General features: G+C 37.6%; 1 protein-coding gene across 8 annotated transcripts; it reads right to left on the bottom strand.

Annotated features, from left to right (window-relative positions):
* Nucleotides 1-220: 220 nt before the first annotated feature.
* LOC127852995 (EF-hand calcium-binding domain-containing protein 6-like) lies at nt 221-26,066 on the bottom strand. 8 transcript variants are annotated; one of them, XM_052387102.1, is made up of 24 exons: nt 25,517-26,066; nt 23,319-23,351; nt 20,010-20,083; nt 19,741-19,838; nt 19,511-19,585; nt 19,175-19,241; nt 18,411-18,571; nt 17,906-18,043; nt 16,385-16,787; nt 15,939-16,087; nt 15,447-15,560; nt 15,112-15,222; nt 14,295-14,471; nt 13,828-14,008; nt 13,617-13,640; nt 12,126-12,179; nt 11,341-11,411; nt 10,624-10,772; nt 7,277-7,560; nt 7,046-7,132; nt 6,639-6,724; nt 6,204-6,303; nt 4,666-4,713; nt 221-1,225 (listed from the first exon to the last, which is right to left on the bottom strand). In XM_052387102.1, the coding sequence occupies exons 1-24, from the start codon at nt 25,791-25,793 to the stop codon at nt 1,010-1,012; spliced, it is 3,177 nt and encodes a 1,058-aa protein (XP_052243062.1). In that variant the 5' UTR covers nt 25,794-26,066; the 3' UTR covers nt 221-1,009. The 8 variants fall into 8 exon arrangements, with proteins under 8 accessions (XP_052243062.1, XP_052243061.1, XP_052243063.1 ...); XM_052387101.1 differs by lacking the exon at nt 4,666-4,713 and adding an exon at nt 4,176-4,241; XM_052387106.1 differs by lacking the exon at nt 4,666-4,713 and adding an exon at nt 5,818-5,831 and having other exon boundaries at nt 1,078-1,225.

Raw genomic sequence — 26,066 nt, 5'->3', positions numbered from 1 at the left:
TAAGTCGATCTACTGGTATGTGATACCTTTAAATATACCAGTTTACCTACATTGCCATCAGCTAGTTTTCACAAAATAATAGTAAGTACCTCTCGTATTTTGATAAACATAGATGTGGTAACATCTTTAGTCTAAAACAATAGTAAAATGTCACTGAACTGAAAGCACATGATTTATTCGTCAGGATAGTGGACTGCAATTGGAAAACATACCAAAGATATACAGAGGACGCGATACTTTTATTACATACAGAAGATGAAATAATTAAAAACATACAGATAACACAGCCTGAAGGTCGGCACATAGGTATACATAATCTGTGTTAAAGGAATCAATTGAAGCTATGTACAATCAACTATTAACAACGTAATATTAACAGAACTGAGTAATAAATAAATAACTTGATCACATAAAAAACGTTCTTAAATATAACATATTCTTCCAATATTTATACATTTACTGTAACACCACAAATCCAGTTCGATAATTACCATTTTCTAAACATACATATTTTTTACATAAGGTTATACGATACACAAACATATACACATAAGCTTCACATGGAACTGCACTAATCATAATGTCTCGTGTAAAACACACATGTTAAATGCAACATAAATATTTAAATGCAAACTTTGAATTCCTGCACATAAATTGCGTATTTTATTTGAAACCAGTATAAAAAATAATCAACATGATACAACATTAAATGAATAATATGAATTGATTGTCAAATTTAAGCTAAACATTTTATTACTAAAAAAATATGGAAATTTTCCGATGAAGTAATGAATATAAAGGAACCGCAACAGGTTTGGCATATTTAACAGTGCCACACATTTACTATAATTCACCTACGAAAATTTCAATTCTTTCATTTACAGCACGCACGTGTACCTGGTATTAGATCTACGTCTAAAAAAGTAATTTAATGTCACTCAAATACTCATTAAAATATACTAAAAGCACTGTAATAAAACCAGCTTCAGGTGAGTGTTGTCAGCGATGTTTACACTGCAAGCAACGTTTTCAGGAAAATATCGTAGGATATTTTCCCGTCCATGTTTTGATCGAACTCCGTGAGGACGTGGTAGAAGTCCTCGTTGCTGAACGTGATTTCACACTGCTTCAAGGCGAGCCGGAAGTCGTGAACGGTGAGGTAACCCTTGTGACCCCGGTCCAGTTTGCTGAAGGCTCGTCGCAGCGTCCGATGTTCCTTGAAGAGCTGAAAAAGGGAGGTAACGAAGTTAGTGAGATCGTGTCGTGGTGATCTCCCTTTTTTGTACTTTAATCTTAGATGTCAAATAGTTAAACTTGTAGGGGAGCTTGAGTATGAAACTTAATATGTTGCCTTAATATCCACATATTATTTTTCGTTGGTTGCGTTATGTTCAATTCACTCTATTTCAAACACCTAATTGCAAATGTATCGGGAAAAGTTGAGTTGAATCTTGTTAATCCATTAACAATTTAATCAGGTGTTTTATAATACAAATTCAATACCAACATGTCTATGTAATCATGTTTGCGAAATCAGCGCGTACCTATCAATACAATAAATGGGTACACATTACATAACACGAAATTATAGTTGATTTCTAAAGTGTTAACTATCAACACGTTCTAAGGATTAAGCAGTGTTCGTTTGCAATGTTTTGCACAATACACTAATGGAACGAAGAAATGGGACATGCTTTAATTGCACATTTCAATATGTATTAGATTTAGATACAGTAGACTTTAGATTCAAATTTAGGATATGGCATTAATCAAAAGTTTTAAGGCACTCAATATTTAACAAAATTATTTAGTTGAATCATGTTTACAAAAATGTAACACTTGTTCATCATATTTAATCATTCTTGTGATACACATTTTAATGGTTTGGTCACAGGAAATATCTGAAGTGTTTTTTTTTACATTAAAATGCAAATAAGCTATTATTAATATCAAGTTCTAGTACCTAAAGTTTTTTTCTAAACAACGCTATTTGCTAGAATATTCTAAATTCACAACTCTTCCTATTATGTAATAAATTATACATTTTATTAAGCATAGACATACTACCAGTGCTTAAATGCTGCTGTTTATAATATGCACCAAACTTGACAACAAGAAAACTACGACTGTTAATACATGTATGAAGATCTCCCATCATATACCATGTTAAATACATGATACATGTACATTCATATGCACGATGGATGTTCATATATCGATTTCATAACAGAATGACAGAACGTCACAATGGTTACAATTGTTTGATTTACATTATTGTTATTACATCAAGAATGCACGAATAATAATGTCAACTTTAACATGACTGTTGAACGAAATGTTCCGTCCCACTCTCAATACCGGTATACTATATATCATTGCTAGGTAAGCAAAAACTGTGCTGTGTTATTATGCTCCCCGAAATAAAATTTCGGCGGAGCATATAGTTTCCAGTTTGTCCTTACTTCCTTACTTCCGTCACACTTTTGTTACAGTTTCTCATAGCACCTTCAATACCTAACCGATCTCTTTCATATTTGGCATGTAGGTACCTTGCATGGACCTCTACCTTTTAATGAGGTTTGAGGTCACTGGGGTCAAGGTCAAGGTCACTGAGGCTAATAATAGATTCTTCTGTCACACCTTTGTAACAGTTTCACATAGCACCTTCAATACTTAACCGATCTCTTTCATATTTGGCATGTAGGTACCTTGCACGGACCTCTACCTTTTGATGAGGTTTGAGGTCACTGGGGTCAAGGTCAAGGTCACCGAGGCTAAAAATAGACTTCCTTCCGTCACACTTTTGCTACCGTTTCTCATAGCGCCTTCAATACTTTACCAATAGCTTTCATACTTGGCATGTAGGTACCTTGCATGGACCTCTACCTTTTGATGAGGTTTGAGGTCACTGGGGTCAATGTCACCGAGGCTAATAATAGACTTCCTTCCGTCACACTTTTGCTACCGTTTCTTATAGCGCCTTCAATACTTTACCAATTGCTTTCATACTTGGCATGTAGGAACCTTGCATGGACCTCTACCTTTTGATGAGGTTTGAGGTCACTGGGGTCAAGGTCATGGTCACCGAGGCTAATAATAGACTTCCTTCCGTCACACTTTTGCTACCGTTTTTCATAGCGCCTTCAATACTTTACCAATCGCTTTCATATTTGGCATGTAGGTACCTTGCATGGACCTCTACCTTTTGATGAGGTTTGAGGTCACTGGGTCAATGTCACCGAGGCTAATAATAGATTTTTTAGGTGTTTATTAACACATACATTTACAAAGCGCATCATCGGGGAGCATCCATCAGTTTCACTGATATTTTTGTTAAATATAATGTAGTACGATATGTTGAAGCATATATATATATAAATATGATAAACAAAATGCTATACATTGCATATTGATAGGTTAATATTGTAATAAACTGAGACTATTTGTGAATGCTAGCAGTTTTGCAAGGGAATATTGGTAATACATAAATATAGTGAAAGAGTACCACCTTTTACCGTGTTATTTCTTGAGAAGAAAAGAAAATATGCACCGCATAAGTAACAATAATGATACATACAAATAAATGTTAATGAAGAGTTATAAAGAACATAAAATAGCACGTAAAACTTAGGTCACTAAACCAGTATATGTATCCATGCTTATGGAACAGTGGTATAGGCAGCTTGCATTGTGGGGTAGGAGTCATTGTGCTGTTTACATGCATGCTCTTTTTTCGACAATAAGTAGATTAAAAAAAAATAATTTAATAAAAATACAAATGTAATCTTCGCTCTTTAACATATTCTTTTGTAACATATACCACTGTTTGAAACTCATAAATAAACAATAACAGAATAGTAGCACACAAATAACTATGGACATGTATTACTAGTAACTAACGAGGATGTACTCTTTTGTTAATGAGTTATCGCATTTTTGTTTAGAATACTATTAATCCATGACCAAAATATATGCTTCAGAATTTACAAATGGGACATCGCTACAGAACTGGCTTTTACTACACAGAGGTCTGCTCGTGTCTCGACTGTGACCAAATATACGAGGTTAATCACAAAGAAGTACATCCTCCTGCTATAGTTACAACACAAGCCCGCATGTAGGGTTTATAAAATAACACTCAAACGTGGGTATGGGTATTGTACATGTTCTGTCACCTTCTCACAAATGAGCTCAATACATTCTTGAACGGTCGGTCGTTTAAGTCGCCCTCTAATTTCCATCTTAGTTTTCCAGTGGCAAACAAAGTAAAATGTTATTACAATAATGTATGTAATTTTACATACACGACTGCGTATATGTACGTTACATATTTATAAACTAGGTACAGTTTTATTTTGAAAGATATATGTTAGTTCTTCAGTACAAATAGGTTGGGTAAAGCTATAGTGTAATTAAAAGCACACACGAACTGTAACACACATTTTCATAGTATTGATTAAAGACGACTTTTTGTTATATAATAAAGCAAAACAACTAACAATGTTTATTTCAATTTTAACAGTCCAGACCACTACATATGAAAACTGAAAAGCAAATGTAATAATTATTATCCCGAAGCCGACACCACTGGTCTGTAAATATAAAGATATCACGGGAACACCAGGCAACCTGATACAATGTCATAACCAGCCGCCACACATATACCTTTGAGACAGTCTCGCGTTGTATCAATGTTCTGAGAAGCGTGTGACGCTTTGAAGTAAATGTATTTGTTATTCACATTTCACACGTGAAAATCAACAGCTATTATATCAATGCTCTGAATTTTTCTTAAGCGCATGATGGACCATACAGAAATTCTTTTAAATTTACAATTTTTGCATTCTCAATAGCAATTGCTTTGTTAGGTAATAGATGTAATATATTTTGTATAAAATAACCATATAATTTCTTCCACTTAATTTACGAATGTTTCATTAAAGGGGCCTTTTCACAAGTTTTGGCATGTTTTTATGTTTGTCATAAAATGCTTTATATCGATAAATGTAAACATATGCAATAAAAAGCTCCAGTAAAAAATCAAGAATAGAATTTAAACAAAAACAGAAAAAGTAACCCTCAACAGGGCTCGAACCACTGACCCCTGAAGTCCTGGAGTAAAAAGACTACCACTTAGACCCCTCGATTATGCTTCCGCATACAATGTAGGATGTATTTTATACTATATATAAGCAATCCTCATAGTATCACAAAATATAACGACAACAACAGAACTCTCCAAATTATTCAATCGTTTCGCGTTGCAACGCTTTATAATTTTCAGGTTTTTAAATCGTCAAAAAATGCATATAATGGCTATATTAGAGCATGGTAAATGTTCAGTATTACTGTTTCCTCACAAGTATCATTAATAAATCGAAACTTTGCGAATCTGAAACAACTTTTTAAATTTTGTCAATTTCCCAAAACGTGAAAAGGCCCCATTAAATGAACATGGGTGTTTTGTTATTGACCGTCTACAATTTAATGTCACAGCAGTGATTCAAAAAACCTGATCAAGTATGTGCTGTATATATTAACAGCCAAATAACGGAATAGTAAAATAATGTCCCATTCTGTAGAAATCTTTGTCAATCAAAAGAATGTCTGTGCTGGCATTCCCATCCGTACGTGCACTCAATTACAGTTATCTAGCCAAATTACACAAACCTACACTGGTGACACACACGGAACGCAACCACGCAAGTTAGCTTCACAGTGAATGGTTATGCAATTGCAACGTATCAACAAGCCGGCTTTAGCAACACGCGATAGTTAGCTGCACACAGTTCAGAATCATTTTGCCCGGTAACTTACTGTCAGTATTCTGCCTATAAATGACATGGTAGATATATGATATTTCAAACCAATTGTGCCATCACGCAAGATACAATCACACACGCGGCATTTCATTGAATAATATTACGCTTATATGAACATGCAGATGACAACTTAAAAACATCGACACTTTACTGCAAAATAAACACTAGATCTACTAGATACTGCTTACATTATATCCTTAATTGAAACTTTAATTTGTATACATGTGTCTAATTCTTATTGTTTTTCTTTAGGTTATGGTTTAACTGGTAATGGGCATTCGAAGGTTGGAATGTTATGACACAACCGCTTTCCTCAGACTGATTGAACAAGCACGTTTGAGGCAAATAACTGTTTATATGTTGTATACTGGTCTATATTACCTGTGCCTGGAGCTGGTGGGAGAACTTGGTGTAGCCAGGTGGCTGGTGCTTGCTCGAGGTCCGCTGAGCGTAGCACTTCATAAAGCGCATGTAGTTGAACCTGTGTGGGCATAGAGCAAGGGGCTCATTAACACACAGTGTGGAATCCCTCAAGTTGCAGTAACTACGCATAGATATATTAGTACAAAGAAAAACTAGCTGCACCAACAGGGGAGTATCCCTATTATAACACGTTAACCTTCACTAATTGCAGCGAACAAATTGCCAAACACAGTGTGACACAGACAAATAATTTCTAAAATGTTCCAGAACCGAAATGTTCATTTCGTATGTTTTTAACTGTTTGTATCTCAGTGGTAACACTGAACGGTGTTTAAACATACGGGACATTAGTTAGATAAAGGCATGTTGTGGTCCCCCTCCAAGTCTACGTACCGCCCGTTTCTTTCTGTATCAAAGCGTTTACAGAGCTCCGCCTTCTCTTCTTCGTCCATGGGGAACTGCATGCTGGTCATGATTTCCTGAGAAACATGGATATACCTACAATATATACTAGAACTGGCGAAGTCTAAGGATCAGGATCAGTCGAACTTGTATGCCTTTTAAGAAAAATAACACATGGGCTGTGACTGAATGTGGGCATAAGTTTAAGTTCATTTAATTTAAATTATACGATCTAAACTAGATGGGCATTACTGCACACATATATATGACAGTTGTTATACGCCCCTTTATGTTTTGTTGTATGAGTTTATATTAAAGAAATAAGAGATAAGTCGCCAATTCTACGGTGAATGTCGCCGCGTTACATATACGATCAAGTGATGAACTAAAAGTCGTACTTTCATTTCGTTGATTGGGATGAACGAGGTGCCGTTTCTGTCGATGTACTTGAACACAGACTTCAATCCGTCCCAGTTGTTGATCACCTAAGCAAAAAACATAACACTATCATTTGGGGTATTCGCAAAGTGTGAATGCAATTGTTAAACATGAATGTTTAGTAGTAGACAACAATTAGGAAAGCATACATTCTTAGCATAAATGTTAGTAACTCAACCAATTCATCTTACGTCAGTGCGTATCTTGACTAGAAGTGACTTAGTCCGAACACTCTGCACGCTTGCAAACGACGCACGTGACGCGGGCACGCTAGGTACGGACGATGCACGTGAAATCGCAGTCGAGGCTGTATTCACGGGAGGGCTGTTTTCCGGCTTTTGCCCCGGTAGTTCTGGTACCCAGCCGACGTTTTTCTCGCGGGCCAGCGTTCGGGCCAGATGGTCACGCTTCATCTGCTCCTCGCGGCGCTCCCGCTGAATGCGTCTGGCCGTCTCCACCAACTCTGTCGTGTCCTCTAAAGTCAGATCAATTACTTATATTTATATGTGGTTTACATATTTTTGATTTGCTTCATGTTTGCATCAGGGTTGGCATCAAACTCCGCCCAGCACTGGCGAGTAATAATGGGAAAACCCGGTTAAAACTGAGTTCTACTGGGAAGTAGTGGGTAATACACTGCACATATATACATATCTTGGGGAATGAAAGATTCTATGCACTAAGTTTAGCACTGCATCATTAAAACAAGTTTGTTTATATAAACCTTTATTTTTAGAACCTATTCAAACACACTCTCATTTTTATTTCTAGATGAAACTATCATTTGTATGATTTTTTTTCACAAATGCACGTGTGGCCTCATGGTAAGCCTTTTCAAAACTCCGGTCTTCTGTGTATAGGAAGATTCTTCAATTTTAATTGAAGCAAAAGCTGGAACTATCGGATACATCCGAAAATCAAAATATTGGACAAAGCCGCCAATTTTATACTTATGTAATACTGGAGTTTACAAGGCGACTTGGTCATAAGTGGTAAGATGAAATATCTTATGATGGCGATTTCTGTTCGTAGTGTACATATAGGCCTATTACACCCCCACACCCCCAAATGCTGGCTTAAAAAAAGGAATCAAATGTTATCAATTATTACATTAATGTGGGCATCTGATCATTTTAGACATGTATTTCATATTCAAATAAGCATGATTAAGGGACGAACAGTATATCCAGTATAACCCATTATTGCACACTTTGAAAATATTGCCAACAACTAGAAAAAAACTGGTATTCTAGGCGGTTTCCAAAGGCGGGCAATTCTTTTCAATCCGGTTTTGCTTATATTTCTACAGCATATTACGCAGGTATTACAATATTATGCGTTTCTCTACTAATATATGTATAGTCAGAAATGCCATATGGATTATAATAACGGCTAATGCATTTCTGATTGTTTGTATCGCTTGCGAAAACACATTATAATCTAGGTCTGAAAAACAACATGTAATTGAAAAAGACGTTGAAATACTTTCTAAAAATTGCGAACAATAAAAGTTAAACACACTCTACACACTCTGCAAATGGCCATTAAGATGTTAAGTAACGGACTTCTTATAATGTTAATAGTACGTACTCATAGAATAATTTGGAACTAGTAGTATAACTATGCTGTTTTCTTGATTGACATCATGATACCTCACATGGCACAAATGAAATAGCGAATGAACTAAATAAGATTTTACATAAAAAGCACTCTTTATAGACCAATGATTCATTCGTAACTTAACATACAGTCCCTTAACCTGATATAAAATCGGCCAATTAAACACAAATACAGCACATTTACACACACACTGCGTACAATAGTCCAAAACCACATTAAAAATCCACACTTTGACCTGAAAACACATTGAAAACCCATACATTGACCCAAAACCACATTAACAATCCACAGTTTGACCCATAATATAATGACATTAAAATCCACACTTTGCCCCACAATACATTGAAAATCAACACTTTGCCCCAAACCACATTGAAAATCAACACTTTGACCCCAAATCACATTGAAAATCCACACTTTGACCCAAACCACATTGAAAATCCACACTTTACTGAAAATCCACACTTTGCCCCAAACCACATTGAAAAACTGCACTTTGCCCCAAACCACATTGAAAATCCACACTTTGCCCCAAACCACATTGAAAATCCACACTTTGACCCCAAACAACATTGAAAATCCACACTTTGACCCAAACCACATTGAAAATCCACACTTTGCCCCAAACCACATTGAAAATCCACACTTTGCCCCAAACCACATTGAAAATCCAAATTTTGACCCCAAACCACATTGAAAATCGACATTTTCCCAAACTAACGAAACAAATGGTAACGCAAGACTGTGCGACGCATACTATTCTGACGTTTACCGGTAGTTACCATACATTCTCAACACCGTGGCCATTGGCTTACCTTCTGGCTCATACCATAACTGCTCAGCCTCATCGACATTGAACATATTTTCTAAAACATTTTCACACGCACTTTTTATTATTTATGGTCTGGTTTTACAACTCTCTTCCGCTATATTTTGATCATAGTACTCACGGGTTACAATATCAGGTTGTGTACACCATTCGTCACAGCTGTGGAATAACTATTTACTGGTACCAACAAATACAATTAAATCCCTAATAGAATGGTATTACTGTTGTCTGAAATGGACATCTTTGGCAATAATCTGTATTAATGTTATCGTTGAGACATAAGCTGGACTGACAATGCATGCATCTTGTCAATCTGTGAGCGTTGATAACCATGCTTTAGTTTAATTGAGCCTTGTTCTGAGAAAACTGGTCTTAATGCATGTGCGTAAAGTGTTTTCCAAGATAAGCCTGTGCAGTCCACAGGCTAATCAGGGACGACACTTTCCGCCTTAACTGAACTTTCGGTAAGGAGGGACTTCCTTGAAACTAAAAATACCATAAAAGCGGAAAGCGTCTTCCGTGATTAGCCTGTGCGGACTGCACAGGCTAATCTGGGACGATACTTTACGCACATGCATTAAGCCCAGTTTTCTCAGAACGCGACTCAATTAGTTTAAACCTATTTATTTGAGTTCGATTGCATCGAATGCCTAAGAATTTGGCATGAGGCTTATTAAAACTCGTTTTTGTGATGTTGCCCTTATTGTTCACCTTGTATACTTGGGTGAAAAATAAAGAGTTGTTCTGTTCTGCTTATTGAAACGCTCTCGAGTCAGTTTCTTGGGTAGAACCAGTACTTGGTGTTTTTGGGAGATCTAAAGAACGCTACCACAGTGGGGATTGAACCCGCGAATTCCAGAACGCTAGGCGGACACCATATCCACTACTTTTAGACAATAAATAACTTGAATAACGTTATATTATATTTATGTCGAGAAAGCCATACTTAGCATCCAGTGTTTAACCATTTCTAAAGTTTTTACATGTAAATATAGTACGAACGCATCATTACATGTACATGTTATTGAACAATTATTGGTTAATGCAATCTTATTATATATTCAAATAATTGTATTGCGGTGCACCTACCGTAGATGATGTTTTCCTTCTCTTCATGCGGGACCTTATAGTTGACGAAGTGCTGTATGAGCGTACTGTAGCTGTACATGCCGTCTGTGGAGACGTTCAGGGTGGCCCAGACACGGTCCAGCTCCTGGGGGTGCAGGGACAGACCGCACCTGAACAGTAGGGGAGGGGGCATGAGATGCAAGGCAATGACTTGTAGCCTCTTGTCTATCGAGAATTGGCCTAATTTATACTTCAGTGTTTAACATATGAAATCGCTGCATACTTTAATCAGTATACTTTAAACCATGAGATAAAACATATTGGACAAGTATAAAGTTTACAGAAACAGTCAAAAATAATTATTATATATTAGTGTCCTATAAACTGTTATTACGAAAGCGTTGTATTACGAGAAGTTGTCTTACAAAATCATGTTCGCTTATTTGTAATTGTGAAGATTTGTATAAGTCTTGAATATATGTATTACACATATATCATACTATAACGATGTAAGATGTAAATCTTGATTTTTAAATCAATAATTAAACCTGAAAGTTGTGATACAAATAACAACAAAGTTAATACAACAGTGAAAAGCTTGATAATAACACTTGCTTACATTTTGCTAGTTCTCACATTCAGTACATTTGCGATATAACGGTAGTCTAAAGCGGGTTTCTTTGAATCATTATAACATTACACTATCAAACATCTATTGCAACTCATAGCATGGCCTACATTTTGAGGAGAGCGCCGAACTGCCACTTGCTCATGCGACCTGTCATCTTCCTGTCCATCGCCTTGAAATGCTGTCAATGTATTGTGTACATACATTATGTGATACACCTTGTGCGCAGACATGCATGTTCCATATTGGGCATTAAACAATTCATACGCCACTTTAGGGATGAGGTTTTTAGTTGCATTAATCTGTGCATTGTTATTTAATGAACAGTGACTTTTAAACTTACATGTGTTGTTCACAATAAATAACTTCCATTTATGTTATTAGTCATTTAAAACAAAAATGTAAATGCATGAATGTTAAATAATTATTGTTTTAAATAAAAAAAAATTGTTATTGACCATTTAAAACAAAATTGGAAACTCGTAAATGTTAATTTGTTTTTTGAAGAACTTTATTTTTTACCTATGTTAATACATGCTCTTGATTTTCATATCATATTATGATAAACCCCGCTATCAAAAGAAGTTGATATAAATGTCAAAACCAACAATCAAAGCACAAACGTACATTGATGGAAACTCCATATATGAACTTATGTGTAACCATTTTTCACATGAAAGTAAAACAGTCTCTGCCAAGCGCTTTTCATTATGTTAAAACCTCTCTAGTTAGTATATTCTTACAATAGATAACATTTTACAACCGCTTTATCGAATTGCGGATCGACCATAACGTGAATTAAAATCGACATACCACAAACGCTTATTATCGCTTATCAAGTAACGCTTTATTTTTTACAAAATGGGGTCTGTATAGAAACCATGGTAACACTTGCCTTGTCGAACGTGTGAAAACGTATCCTGAACAGCTCGTCCAGTCGTACTTTGATCTGAAATCAGAGACGTTGATCGAAACGAGTGGTAGTAATCACTTTTTAACATTAATACAACTTCTGAACGGAATTGTGTTATATTATGTCGAACAAAACAATAAACTCGTAAGGAAGCTATTTGAGTAAGATCAATTACTTTTTTATACATTCAAAATTGCAGACCCGCTGCAGAAATAATTCCTGTGGGTTTTTGAGGAGAAAATCAAAGTATGGGTTCTCAGCCAACCGGAACATGTGCATCCCAGATATAATACAGTGGAGATGTTGCGATGGCATACATTGTGGCAATGTGGGGCTGGAGATGTTGCGATGGCATACATTGTGGCAATGTGGGGCTGGAGATTTTGCGAAGGCATACATTGTGGCAATGTGGGGCTGGAGATGTTGCGATAGCATACATTGTGGCAATGTGGGGCTGGAGATGTTGCGATGGCATACATTGTGGCAATGTGGGGCTGGAGATGTTGCGATGTCATAAATTGTGGCAATGTGGGGCTGGAGATGTTGCGATGGCATACATTGTGGCAATGTGGGGCTGGAGATGTTGCGATGGCATACATTGTGGCAATGTGGGGCTGGAGATGTTGCGATGGCAAACATTGTGGCAATGTGGGGCTGGAGATGTTGCGATGGCATACATTGTGGCAATGTGGGGCTGGAGATGTTGCGGTGGCATACATTGTGGCAATGTGGGACTGGAGATGTTGCGATGGCATACATTGTGACAATGTGGGGCTGGAGATGTTGCGATGGCATACATTGTGGCAATGTGGGGCTGGAGATGTTGCGATGTCATACATTGTGGCAATGTGGGGCTGGAGATGTTGCGATGGCATACATTGTGGCAATGTGGGGCTGGTGATGTTGCGATGTCATACATTGTGGCAATGTGGGGCTGGAGATGTTGCCATGTCATACATTGTGGCAATGTGGGGCTGGAGATGTTGCGATGGCATACATTGTGGCAATGTGGGGCTGGAGATGTTGCGATGGCATACATTGTGGCAATGTGGGGCTGGAGATGTTGCGATGGCATACATTGTGGCAATGTGAGGCTGGAGATGTTGCGATGGCATACATTGTGGCAATGTGGGGCTGGAGATGTTGCGATGGCATACATTGTGGCAATGTGGGGCTGGAGATGTTGCGATGGCATACATTGTGGCAATGTGGGGCTGGAGATGTTGCGATGGCATACATTGTGGCAATGTGGGGCTGGAGATGTTGCGATGGCATACATTGTGGCAATGTGGGGCTGGAGATGTTGCGATGGCATACATTGTGGCAATGTGAGGCTGGAGATGTTGCGATGGCATGCATTGTGGCAATGTGGGGCTCGATTGCGGAGTTAATGAAGGGGTGAACACACTAACAGGACGTGACACTAATAGTGAACTTCTTAAACCGTTTAGAATAGGGACAAACAACACTGACCTGTTTAACCAATCGTCGATTCGTCTGTTAAGAAGGATTTAAATTGTTTTAGCGCATTGATTAACCACACACAGATTACATAAATGAACTTATTTTACTGTTATCACAGAATATCATATCATTTTTATGCATGGTTACGAACCACTCGTGTAAATCTTTCATTCCGTTTATACTACATAGTTCACGTACAAGCATATACGTCTTAACTTACCTCGTCAATGGATCGGATTTGCGACTGACCCCTGTCCGCCGGTGCATGTGCAGGCGGCGGTACCATTTCCGTCTTAGCTCTCTCCTGGAGGCGCTCCACCTGAGGCGGCGGGGGCATGTCGGCCGCGCCCACCTGGGTCACGGTGATCCCGCCTTCTTGGCGCACATTCCAGGAGCCGGGTCTGGGGTGCAGAGATCAATGAGAGCATATACAACTTACAATCATAAAGAACCCACATTATCATACGTGATTGCTGTATCTGTTTTATATATTTACTTTATATCAGAAAAAAGAATAAAAAAAGCATTTGATAATCTTGATAGAGCATATGTAATTCTCGTATTATTACATATATGTATTGTATAGCTGAATGTGCCTTCCTCATATGATATTAACGCTTTTTATGTTCGTGATTTGCTTTAAATGTCTCTTCAGGAAAATAGTTCGACACTGAGCTGGCTACTCACGTGATGTCGAAGAGCTCGAGGAACCTGGTGTACTGTATGAGGCCATCCTTGTCTTCACCTACTTCCTGTTTGAGCGCCTCCCACTGGCTCTCCGTCATCGAGTATCCTAGCCGCTTCTCGATACCGGACCGGAACTCGTGCGCGGTAATCACGTGCAGGTTGTATTTGTCACATTGTCTGGAGATATTGATTATTAACCCATTTATGCCCAGTGGACTCTCCCATCCTTCTAAATTGGATCAATTTATTTCCAAAATTAGGGATGTCTAGTATATTTATTTCTATATTTAGAATATTACTTACTGAAATTCCTTTAAGCAAACAGCGCAGACCCAGATGAGACGCCGCATCATGCGGCGTCTCATCTGGGTCTACGCTGTTTGCAATGTCCTTTTTTCAGGACGCTAGGCATGAATGGGTTAAGAATTAACGGTAACTCAACACGAAAGGTTATCTCAGGCCGTTTACAAATGGTGATGTTGAAAGCTATAAAGACTTAATTTTGTTATACTTCTTGTCTGGAGATGTGAAGCGGCATGAAGCACGTGTTTTTGATTTTAATACCAGAACGCAGAAGTAAGGATCAAAATCCACAGGCTAGGCAATTAAAGGTGAATAGAGTACACTAAAAAAAAACAAGAATTTATTTAGTAAATTGCAAATTACTCAACTTATATTCTGCACAAATTCAAAAATCCCAATTAATACTGATGAGCCTTGCAACAAGTCACGTGTAAACCATGAACGTCAATTGCTGCTAACTTTAAAAAGTTTAACGATAAATCTAAGACTAGAATACCAATACATATGTTCAGACCTGAAGTGGGTGAGCAGTTTGATGAAATCTGCATGAAACGTGTCGATGAGTCGGGCTTCTAGATGCTCTGCCGTCATGGTATCCGGTACTGCCGACCCGTCCGTGTTAAATCTGGAATATAACACGCTCTGAGTTTCAGAGAACAATATTATACAGCCTTAGAACTGCTAACTGCAAGTTACCTAGAGATTTATCATACCGAAATACCGATTGCATATCTCTCTATATATCAATGATATTTTCGTAGCCGAAGTTGATGACATTTGCTGTTTTGTATTGTAAAGGTTTTCAACCATGGTATAGGGTTTGGTTCCACCGGTTCGGTTTGTACTTACGGATGTGCTTGGTCTGCGGCTGTTCTCGCTGTCAGACTTTGAAGCGACTTGCTCTGGAACTTGTTCAGAAAGTCTCGATAGTTGATCTGTCCCTTGATAGCCCGCATTCCGTTCCTATAAGCAATACAAATACTGGGGGTATATACCATACTTTAATATAAAAAATCGTATAATCTCATTCTACTTATAAATGTTAAACACGACTCCTACCCTTGATATACTGTATTGGATATCACATAGAACGCTCGTTTCCTTATTGTCCAATCAATGTGTTTGTATGCCTGCAACTTGAAATCGTTTCCCGCATATATAACTAAACTCATGAAAGTCAAATGTTCATTTCAAAGTATGTTTACATGGGAAAATGTAGCGTTCTTTGGTTACATCGTTCATTTTTCCTACAGACCACATCCACAACCATAATATCACACTCATTTTGGTAATTAACATTATCCCAGAGGTAACTTTGTTTCCCACATAACACGTACACACCTTTTCAAAAAGTGATCGAGTTCAGCGGGTGCAATGTTAAAGCCGAACTCCATCAGGACGCGCCGGAAGTCGATCTTGGAGATGAAGCTATCGTTGAGGAAGTCGAATAGCTGGAAGGCGGTCAGCATAGCCTGGTAAGTCTCCTCAAACTGTACCAAGGTTAATAAAGGGATATTACTACATCAGAGACATCAACAGGAGAGAAACCAGAACTTACACCTGCCCATAATATAGTAAGACTTGATATAGGCCCGTACACGACACAACTTGTGCGCAAACAAAACAGGTATTACAAGAATGCATACATTATTTTTCAAAAATCAATACAGATAAATACATACATGAAATAGCTCTTATATTAACATACAAATACATCGACGTGCATGTCAATAACACATTTTTAGTTTAAGAATGCCGTTAACCACTCATTGTGTGACCCTCCCTACCTTAAAATGAAGTGAATCTACGATGCTGTCTAGTTTAGGAGCCGGTTTGTTGTTTCTCTTGATCTCAATCTTCCTGGCTGTTTCGACTTTCTTCTCCTTAGCGTCAGGCTCATCTTTTGGCGACTCCTCCGGTGCTGTTGGTATCTCGATCGGTTTAGCTTCCCTGTTTGTAATATTGCCGAGGTTCTCAGCGTCGTTTTTCAGGATCTTCTTCAGTTCGTTGGTCGTATTGTCTGTGCCGTTTGTGTGACCTATCTCAGAGTGAGGCCGTTGTCGGGACATCGGGTAGGCCGCTCCCCGGGGCGTGTAGGGCGCCGCCTGGCGGGGAAGACCCTGGGGGTCAAGGCCGCACACGCGGAAGAAGTCATCCCTGTGGATAGCACCCGTCCCCTCCTTATCATACCTGTGGAATATCAAGTTGAATTTTTCAAAGTTTAACATATTTTGAAAAATCGAATTCGGGGAAAAGGAAACTCCATAAACAGTATAAGGAGCTAAATTCTTCTTGATACAATATTTTACTTCAGACAAGTAACCAATTGTCTGTACTATACAGTGAAATTAAAATAAAAGCTTCAGTAATTTAAACTGAATAATGCACGCCGTCAACGCAGTCATCAACGGATTTTCGTGCATGATATGTTACAAATCAATCTCCGAAGCGTTAACTTCATACTTCATTGTAAGCTTGCAGTGTCAGAGAATTGTGGTTATAATAATATGGTAAGCGATTAGCTTATTCAAATAGTATTGATATATAAGCACTACATCGAGAAATACAGTTAAATTATCGTGTAACCGTCTAGTGTAATGTGCTCTGGTTTGGTCGACAAATGTAACTATCATTAAATAAATCACACTTTTAACCTTAACCACAGTGTGGTCGGTCATATGTTACCAACATGTAAGTATTGAACCGTGAAATTGTATCATCAAATAGATTTACGATAGGATGTGTCAACTTAAATCCGTAGTGATAGATTTTACATTCTATGATACAAATACTTTCAATTTATAATGTCATTTGGTCATATAAAAGATGCATGCTGGATAAATAAGTAATGCGATTACGAATGCATGAGCAATTATATCGGAATAAAACATTTAAAAACAATCACAACCAAAATAAAAAAACGCTATATCAAGGAAAGAATAGTTTCGAGTCCAGAAGCGTTTTGATAAAAAACTTTTGAATACCAGTCTGTGTCATAGAAACATACATTTATGGTAAAAATATGGATTCACGATCAAAGCTTTGCATATCAAACTCAATCCATATAACCGCCACCTTTTTGATGGCATTTGAATCATGTTGTTAAGAGCTGAACTGTTATGTCCACTAGGAAAGAGCATAATTTCTTCTGCTATAAATGGTTGCAGTCACCGCACTTAAGGTGACAGGATGAAACTTTGAACTGTATTTATTACAACAGAACCTCCGTACCTCTTAAGACCTCTAAACTGAGATGACAGAAAAAATCCTGGAGAATTGCAATGTTCATTACACAGGAGCAGCCTTACCTCTGCCAGAGTTTGTTGAAGTCCTCGTCGCTCATGTAGATGCCCAGAGTTGCGTACGCCTCTCGCAACTGGGGCGGCAGAATCAGACCATTCACCTCGAACACGGCAGGCGGGAACACGCGCCTTGCGTCAAAGTTCCTGAAGTTATTAAGCGGTCAATTCGGTAATAGGGCTCAATGCATTAAAAGGGCGTTAATAGTGCAATTACTATATCTTGCTGTACACGTGTTACATTTATTATTTCTCTGATACTTAAAATGCAAGACAATAGTTCCAAGCTTGATTTTCACAGTATTGCTATGTTAAATATGTTGTAGCTTACTATTAATAAAAATTGTTAAGAGGCCTTAAACGCACAATATAAAACATTCACTGAGTACACTATTTTGCGAAGCAATGATAGCGCTCCAAAGTCATTTGACACGATCTCATAGAGTTCGTACTTTTTTACATTAACACATCGCTTTAAACATTCAGGATTTTTATTCGTTTTACAATTGCTCACTTGGACTTGCACTTTTCCTTAAAGATGGCGTCCGAGAAGGGCATGGAGGTGTAGGGGTCGTGTATGCGCATGTCGCCCCGCCTCAGGTAGCCCTCGGGGTAGCTCGGCTCGCCCGGGTGCATGCCAGACGCCTGCAAGGCGCTCACCCAGTTCTTTTTGTCCTGAAACACAACTTGCTTTATAACATGTAGCGTTCGTGAACACGCGCGTAAAACGCAAGATTAGCACTACGATAATATAATATTTTTTATAACACATCAAAGTTATTTTTTTAAACAAACTGATAGACATCGGTTTAATAATTTTCACGGTTTAAAATGCGTTCGAATGAAACAATATTTGTTACTCTGCATTCTGGTACACCTTTTTGACTTCTTGATATTATGTTTTTTTTTTCACAATTAGTGAGGTTCGGTCACCCATTTGCGAGAAATTGCGATTAATCGAATCCGCATAAATTCAATTAACTAAGCGATATTCCCTTATTTAAAAATTGAAATCCCTTGAAATCTAGCCCCAGGACAAGCGTTGTACGCTCACGCTATAAAATTAGACGATGATCATTTAACATGATTGTTGTGGCATTCATAACATGTGATAATTATTGTCAAACCCTATCTTGTATATTTAAAAGGACCAATTCGCTTGCATCATACACACATGTATATAATGATAGCTAGTGCACAATATTGATCTTTATTATATACATGTACTACATTTACAATTTATTAACGAACTATAATAGCAAAGAAGCTAAGCTGTACCTCTGTGTCTTTGAAGTATTGGACAAATGTGTCAAAGTGAATCGGTGTCTTTCCTTCTAAATGCATTCTGGAAACGGTGCAAAAAAACATAGTATGGACAAACAATAAGTCCAATAGAAAAGCGTGTTAGAAAATACTAAAAATCAATAAATTTATGTAATATAAATTGCAAACGCTTTTACTTTGAATTAAATTTAATCGGAGTTTGAAACATTTGTCTTCATAATATTGAAGAAAATGAAATATTTCGACGTCTCCTTTTGTCCTTTAACATCGCAATTCGAATAATATATTTAACGATTGATAATCTAAGCAAACTAAAGTAAGTGTCCGTACGTTCTGAGTAGTTTCGTGTACTGGTCCGGTGTGATGTAGCCGCACAGCGTGTACAAAATACGCTGGAGCGCCTCTCTGAAAGCATCAGGTAGGCACGGTTGAAGTGACCTTATATTGAGTCTTACATGGATGGTTACGCTCGGAGAAGAATATTATATTGTCGTTAATACACCACCGCACATTCAACATTTTTCCCACATTTTTAAAATCTATTGAAACACTTCCTTTACCTTGACACCGAGCCTTTCCCTGCTGGGTCATTGGATTTGAACAGGTGCCGTATCCCATAATAGCCTGTTCCGAATTTTTCTCTTATTAGATCAATCAACTGAAACAAACAAACAAACACATAAGTACACAATAATTCATGAAAGATACTTAAATAAAAATACTCTACCAAGACAACAGAGCATCAAAAGAACATAGACTATAGTAGTTGATAAAGGCTGCATGGTGTTTCGCTGTACCACAAAGTGCACCTGCTGTGGCACGCCCCTACCTCCTGTGTGTTCCGCGGCTGGTAGTTGTACTCCTTGCTCTTGACGTGAGGTTTGCCGGGACCTTTCAGGTACTCTGCAATGAGCAGTTGGGCGATGAAGATTACAGATTAAATGGCAACATATACTATAGGAAACATGAAACATCTCTACTACGTACTAAAATACGCGCGTAGTTTCAAATAATAAAAAAATCTTACTATGAATTATTTTAATGTGTACTTCATGTTGTTCAAACAAACCATATAGAGTTTAGATTCTTCGTTATTTTAGTAACGCACACCATTCCCACAACCACCATCATAACAATTAACACATATGGTGTTATAAACTTTATAATGTTATTAAGCTTAAACATATACACAAATAACCACTGTGCCAGTGTAACAAGTACATAAATATATGTGACGAAACAGAACACGTGAGTTGCTGGTTAACACTTATAGATCGGCCTTTCTTGTGTTCTTAGAGAACGTAAATCGTTGTTGGAAATAGTAGTTCAAACTTTCTTCAATCATTGAATTTTTTAATGGGAAAAATATATTTTATTATACCGCTTGTCAAAAACAACAGATATAGAAATAACAAACGCGTACTGGAAACATTAAGATAAATATCCATTCCACTGTAAGCATGTCCAGGTAACTCCTCATTTGTTAATATATTGCTAGCAAAAGGAGAAAATAATAAACTAGAACAACAAATCTGAAAATATAAACATGTTTCATACAATCACATTTAATTTCAACATGCGAAAACTACTTACTGGTCATGTGTCAAACCATCAATAATCTAAATTCATGTTCATTATAACGAAACCAAATCAACAAAATCCAGGTTGACCAAAAGACAACATTAGCCACGTGTAATCACAAGATGCACACAATACCACGTGTCAGTTAAGATTCACATCAAACAACGTGACTAAACCTTCTTGCTCTTCGACCGTTGGCAAGGGAGGTAACTTAGGTACATATCCAACTCTGGGTAGCTTGTCTACCCTGTCAGGTATATTGCCTGTACGAGCATCACGTGGGGTCAATGGTATTTCTGGTAATGGCCCCTTAAACGGGCCTTCCTTGTACGTGTACGGTGGGGATATTTCAACCGCTTGAAATAAAAGTTGTCCACATACGTTTTAGTCTGCTTAACTGAGGCATTTTACACTTATTCTTTAAATCGTCAGTTAATGTACAGTAAAAAAAACCATATCATTGTCCATGTACTGTCTAATGGGAGCTGATGGTATTTCCTGAATTATTTTTAAAAATCCGATATTTTATTTACATTTTATTAAAGTCATGCTTTTGATGAAAGCAATTTTACTGAAAATTTAACAATTATGACCATAGATATGACCTGCGGTTAATGGGTTTGAAAAACAACAGTTAAAATAGCTTACTGGATAAATACATGTTTTTCGTTTGCTAGTCATACAAATAGTATGCATACAAATTGATATGTTCACAGTATATATTGGAAATTTGCAAATCAACTCTATTCAGCATGAATTAATGATAAATATAAGATGTGTTCAAAAAGAAATAATTTGGTAAGAATGCGTCATTTAACACGGGGAAGTTATATATATTGTTTGTGTTAATTTTTAACCTTACGTCGACCTTCGCTATGTGCCTATAGCTAAATGATACCATTAAATCAATTAAATGTTTACCTGATAGTTTGTATTTTGACTTTCATTCCGCTTTCAATCTGTGGTGTAGTGCAATTCAATAGCTTAACGGATTTACCCGATTTATACTCTTAATTTTAAGTCGCAATACGACCTGTTATAACATAATATGACCTAGTTTTGTGCTACATAAAAGTGGCTTTTATTATTGGGCTTTTATTATAGCATGAAATAACTTCAGAAAAAACGCAAGTAATATACCCGCCAAGATGAAATCTTAAAAAAATATATTTTTATATCTATTTTACGGACAAACTGTGTATATTAAAAAAATTACCGTATAGCAACTACAAACACATATAACACGGTACACTTCAGTCTTTGTCATCTACGCGGCGTCATTTATTTATAGCAGATCGATGGAGCCCTAGCTAGTCGTAGATGAGTAGTAGATGTAATGGATGCAGACCCTATCAAATTCATCAATGCACGAAATCCGTTAATGCCATCGTGGTTACACATTAAAATTTAGAGGGCGAGAATGCGAGAATGCGAGAACGCGAGAGTACGATGGCGAGAACGCGATAGTACGATTACGACAATGCGACAGTTCGATGACGACAGAGCGAATATACGATGGCGACAGGGCGATAGTACGATGGCTAACGACAATGCAAGAATGCGAGAACGCGAGAGTACGATGACGAGAATGCGACAATACGATGACGACAGTGCGACAATACGATTGCGAGAATGCGAGACGCGATGGCGAGAATGCGAGAACAAGTGAGTACGTTTATGAGAATGCGACAATACGATGAAGACAGTGCGACAATACGATGGCGAGAATGCGAGAACGCGATGGCGAGAACGCAATGATACGATGGCGACAGTACGATATGAATATCCCATTGTCGCCATTGTACTATCGCACTGTCACCATCGTATTGTCGCACTGTCGCATTGTCGTCATCGTACTATCGCATTCTGGCATTCTCGTCATCGTATTGTGGCACTGTCGTCATCGCAATGTCGCATTCTCGTCATCGTTCTCTCGCGTTCACGCATTCTCGCCGTCGCGTTCTCGCATTCTCGCACTGTCGTCATCGTATTGTCGCATTCTCGTCATCGTTCTCTCGCGTTCTCGCATTCTCGCATTTATATGTGTAACCACGATGGCATTAACGGTATTCCGTATCAATGTTTTGTACAGTATACATATACATTGAATATATAACTGGCATTAGGCGTAAGGTCTTCTCCAGAAGTGTTCACATTTGATAACATTTTAAGATGTATCAGTTTCAAACGCAGAATATGAGTATATAAATGGTTGCAATTTGGTATGAGCCTTGCTTTGAAAAAACTGAGCTAAATGCATGTGCGTAAAGTGTCGTCCCAGATTAGCCTATGCAGTCCGCACAGGCTAATCAGGGACGACACTTTCCGCCTAAACTCGATTTTCGGTAAGGAAATTCTTCATTGAAACTAAAAATACCATAAAAGCGGAAAATGTCGTCCCTGATTAGCCTGTGCGGACTGCACAGGCTAATCTTGGACGACACTTTACGCACAAGCATTAAGCCCTGTTTTCTCAGAACGCGACTAATATTGAGAGGACTCCGCATCCGCGTGGTGATAATGCTATAGATGACAACACGGAGGACAGTGAACGAACCTATGGATGAGTTGGTTCGATATGTAGGCTGGGCTGAAATAGACAACGGCCGCAGTGAAGTGGCGTGAAGGACAAGGTCTGATGAATAATACAAATATGAACTTATACCAAAACATGCAAATGTGTAAATTTTAGACCAGAAGAGACTCAAAGCGCATACATTCGAACAATATATATGCTATGCATTGACCATATACAACGAGTCATGCTACGAAAACTTCCACTATCCTTTCAGTTCATCTCAGAATTTTCAACTCGATAAGATTATATGAAATGTTTATTGTACTTTGGTCTCTTCATGTGTAAGATGAAAAAATGTACCAGGAACACATAAATGATGCCGATGGCTATGCTTGTTATGCGATGCAAATTACAACGATGCACAGCTAGTTAATTAAATAAGTTGAATATTCTGATGAACTTTTAAATATACATAAAATACAAGGCATTGTATCAATATACAATATACATAATGCGTCCAGTGAGAACACATTTGAAAAAAATCTATTTAACTTAAGTCTACACCTAAATAATGCATTATCGTTAAGCCATATTGTTAAAATAAATGGTTTGTTATAATACTTGTCAAAATGATATATATATATATATATATATGTATATGTATATATATATAAAATATATAATAAAAATAAAAACACGTTTTCTGAATTTTAAATATATATTGATATAGCCAACGCGTTTCGCACAGCTCATCAGGGCATAATACATACATATGTATAAATATATATATATATATATATATACATACACGATAATGAACATCTAGGGAGGTTACGTAACAAGTGGACACGTGTTGGAAACAGCGATCGGATAATTAGGCATTAACATTTCAGTGAAGCTTTAAATACATAGCCTTAGAAAATTATTATAGATATTCCTAAATTCAGAATTCGACAAGTTAATGGGGTGTATTTAAACCTACCATACGAAATACTTATTGATTGGAGGGGTAGCATTTGAAAACTGAAATACACCTATCTCGAGTGAGATCTCGTTCATTGATCAAACGCCATTCAATGCCCATGTACGGGAGGTGTATTTGACTATCGGATTAGAGCGATCATGCCTCTCCTCATAGTGCGGTGTTTGAATAAGTTTTTTGTCGTTACCGTAGTTTAAATAGAGACGCTTTAAATGTACGGTAGCTTTATCAGGGCTTTAAACATTGATTCGTCAACGAGTCAATATTTGCTAACACAGGTCTTTCTTTTATTGATACTTATGAGCTTAATTATGGTTTAAATATTGTAAGAAACTGTGTCAAACCGTAGTACAAGATTATTTGTTAGGGTTTCTCTATAGACCGATAACCGAGGCACTGATACTTAAGGGAATCGAATCTAATAATCCTAAACAACACACACACATATTTGATTAAAAGGTTTTAAATTGCTGCATACTCTAATCACTGCTTGTGCAAGTGGGTTATGTATTAAACACGTAATCAGACTTAAATGGTACCTCGTGATCTTGTGGCTGGCATTAAATCTTAAAATAAACTCAATCCGTTTTTTCCTTAAAGATTGTTCTGTATAATTCCACCGCCACGTGCCCGAAGTGCGTCACACGTGCGTGATTCGTGCAAATATGTTACCCCTACAGGACCACTTGAAAGGTTCGTTAAATCTGCCTTCCGATGCTTGCTTTGAGCCCTGGGGCTTGTGGTTATGTAACCATAGAAACGTGACGTCACGAAGGAGACCTTAATAATGAAGTTAACAAATGTACTATTTCTGAATATCGTTCTATATTATTTAAAACACTTCCAATGTTAACCTGCATCACCCTTGGTATATGTGCGCTTATTTATTGGGAATATTTGACATGCACCTGCACGTTATCCGTTGATAACGCTTTGACCGAGGATTTGTTCTTTAGACGTTTATCAGTTAGTTGTTATACAATACACACAGAGCTTGTTGACACATCTCTTCAATACTTAAGATCAATAAAGATGTATGATTACGAATAGCAGATTTGTTTGTCTAAAGTAAGGTCTTTGAAAAAAAAATCACAATTAATTTTACATTTTTTCGTACTGCAATCTAACACCATACACACTTTTCAGTGTTTATAAACTTTATATAAGTGTGAGCCTCTTAATAATTGCATTAACATTGACAACTTTTATCACCATTATAATGGCTTATAAATACCATCAAATAACATGTATATACCTGGTGGCCAATTTAAAATCCTTTCTGGTGTACTTTTTCTGAGGTTGTTCACATCAATTTTGGAGGCCTTGTAGCCCACGTCGGTCTGACTTCGCTGAAGGGGACTCGGAGTGCCCCGCTCCCGTCCGTACGTAGAGGACCCCCGCACCGCCAAGTCATTGCGGTCCCCCAGGCGGGACATGGGGTGCTCGATCACCGGAAGGTTCGGCAGGCGACCGGGGCTCGCCATGGGGCTGGCCGACGACACCGCGCGCTGAAGTCCCACCGTAGTTGGCATGGCGCTCAATGGGTTGTCACACACTTTTATTCTCCGTTGAATCTATATTATGTATTAATATTTTCTCGTTTGAACACTTATATGGTCTGAAACGTTCTTAATCCGAATCGTTTTACATGAATGTGGATTTTAAAACTTCCATTTTATGGCCACTAAAGAAATGTTTTATATTACTCGGTGTAAAATGTCACAATACAAACCAATCGATATCTTTTGAAAACATAATCGAACGAAATGGCAGCTACTGTACGGTATATCATAACGTAGTTACCA

The sequence above is a fragment of the Dreissena polymorpha genome, chromosome 12, assembly GCF_020536995.1.
Source record: "Dreissena polymorpha isolate Duluth1 chromosome 12, UMN_Dpol_1.0, whole genome shotgun sequence".
Taxonomy (NCBI): Eukaryota; Metazoa; Mollusca; class Bivalvia; order Myida; family Dreissenidae; genus Dreissena; species Dreissena polymorpha.
The sequence above is the reverse complement of the archived record's forward strand: the minus strand, read 5'-3'. Positions and strand labels throughout refer to the sequence as shown.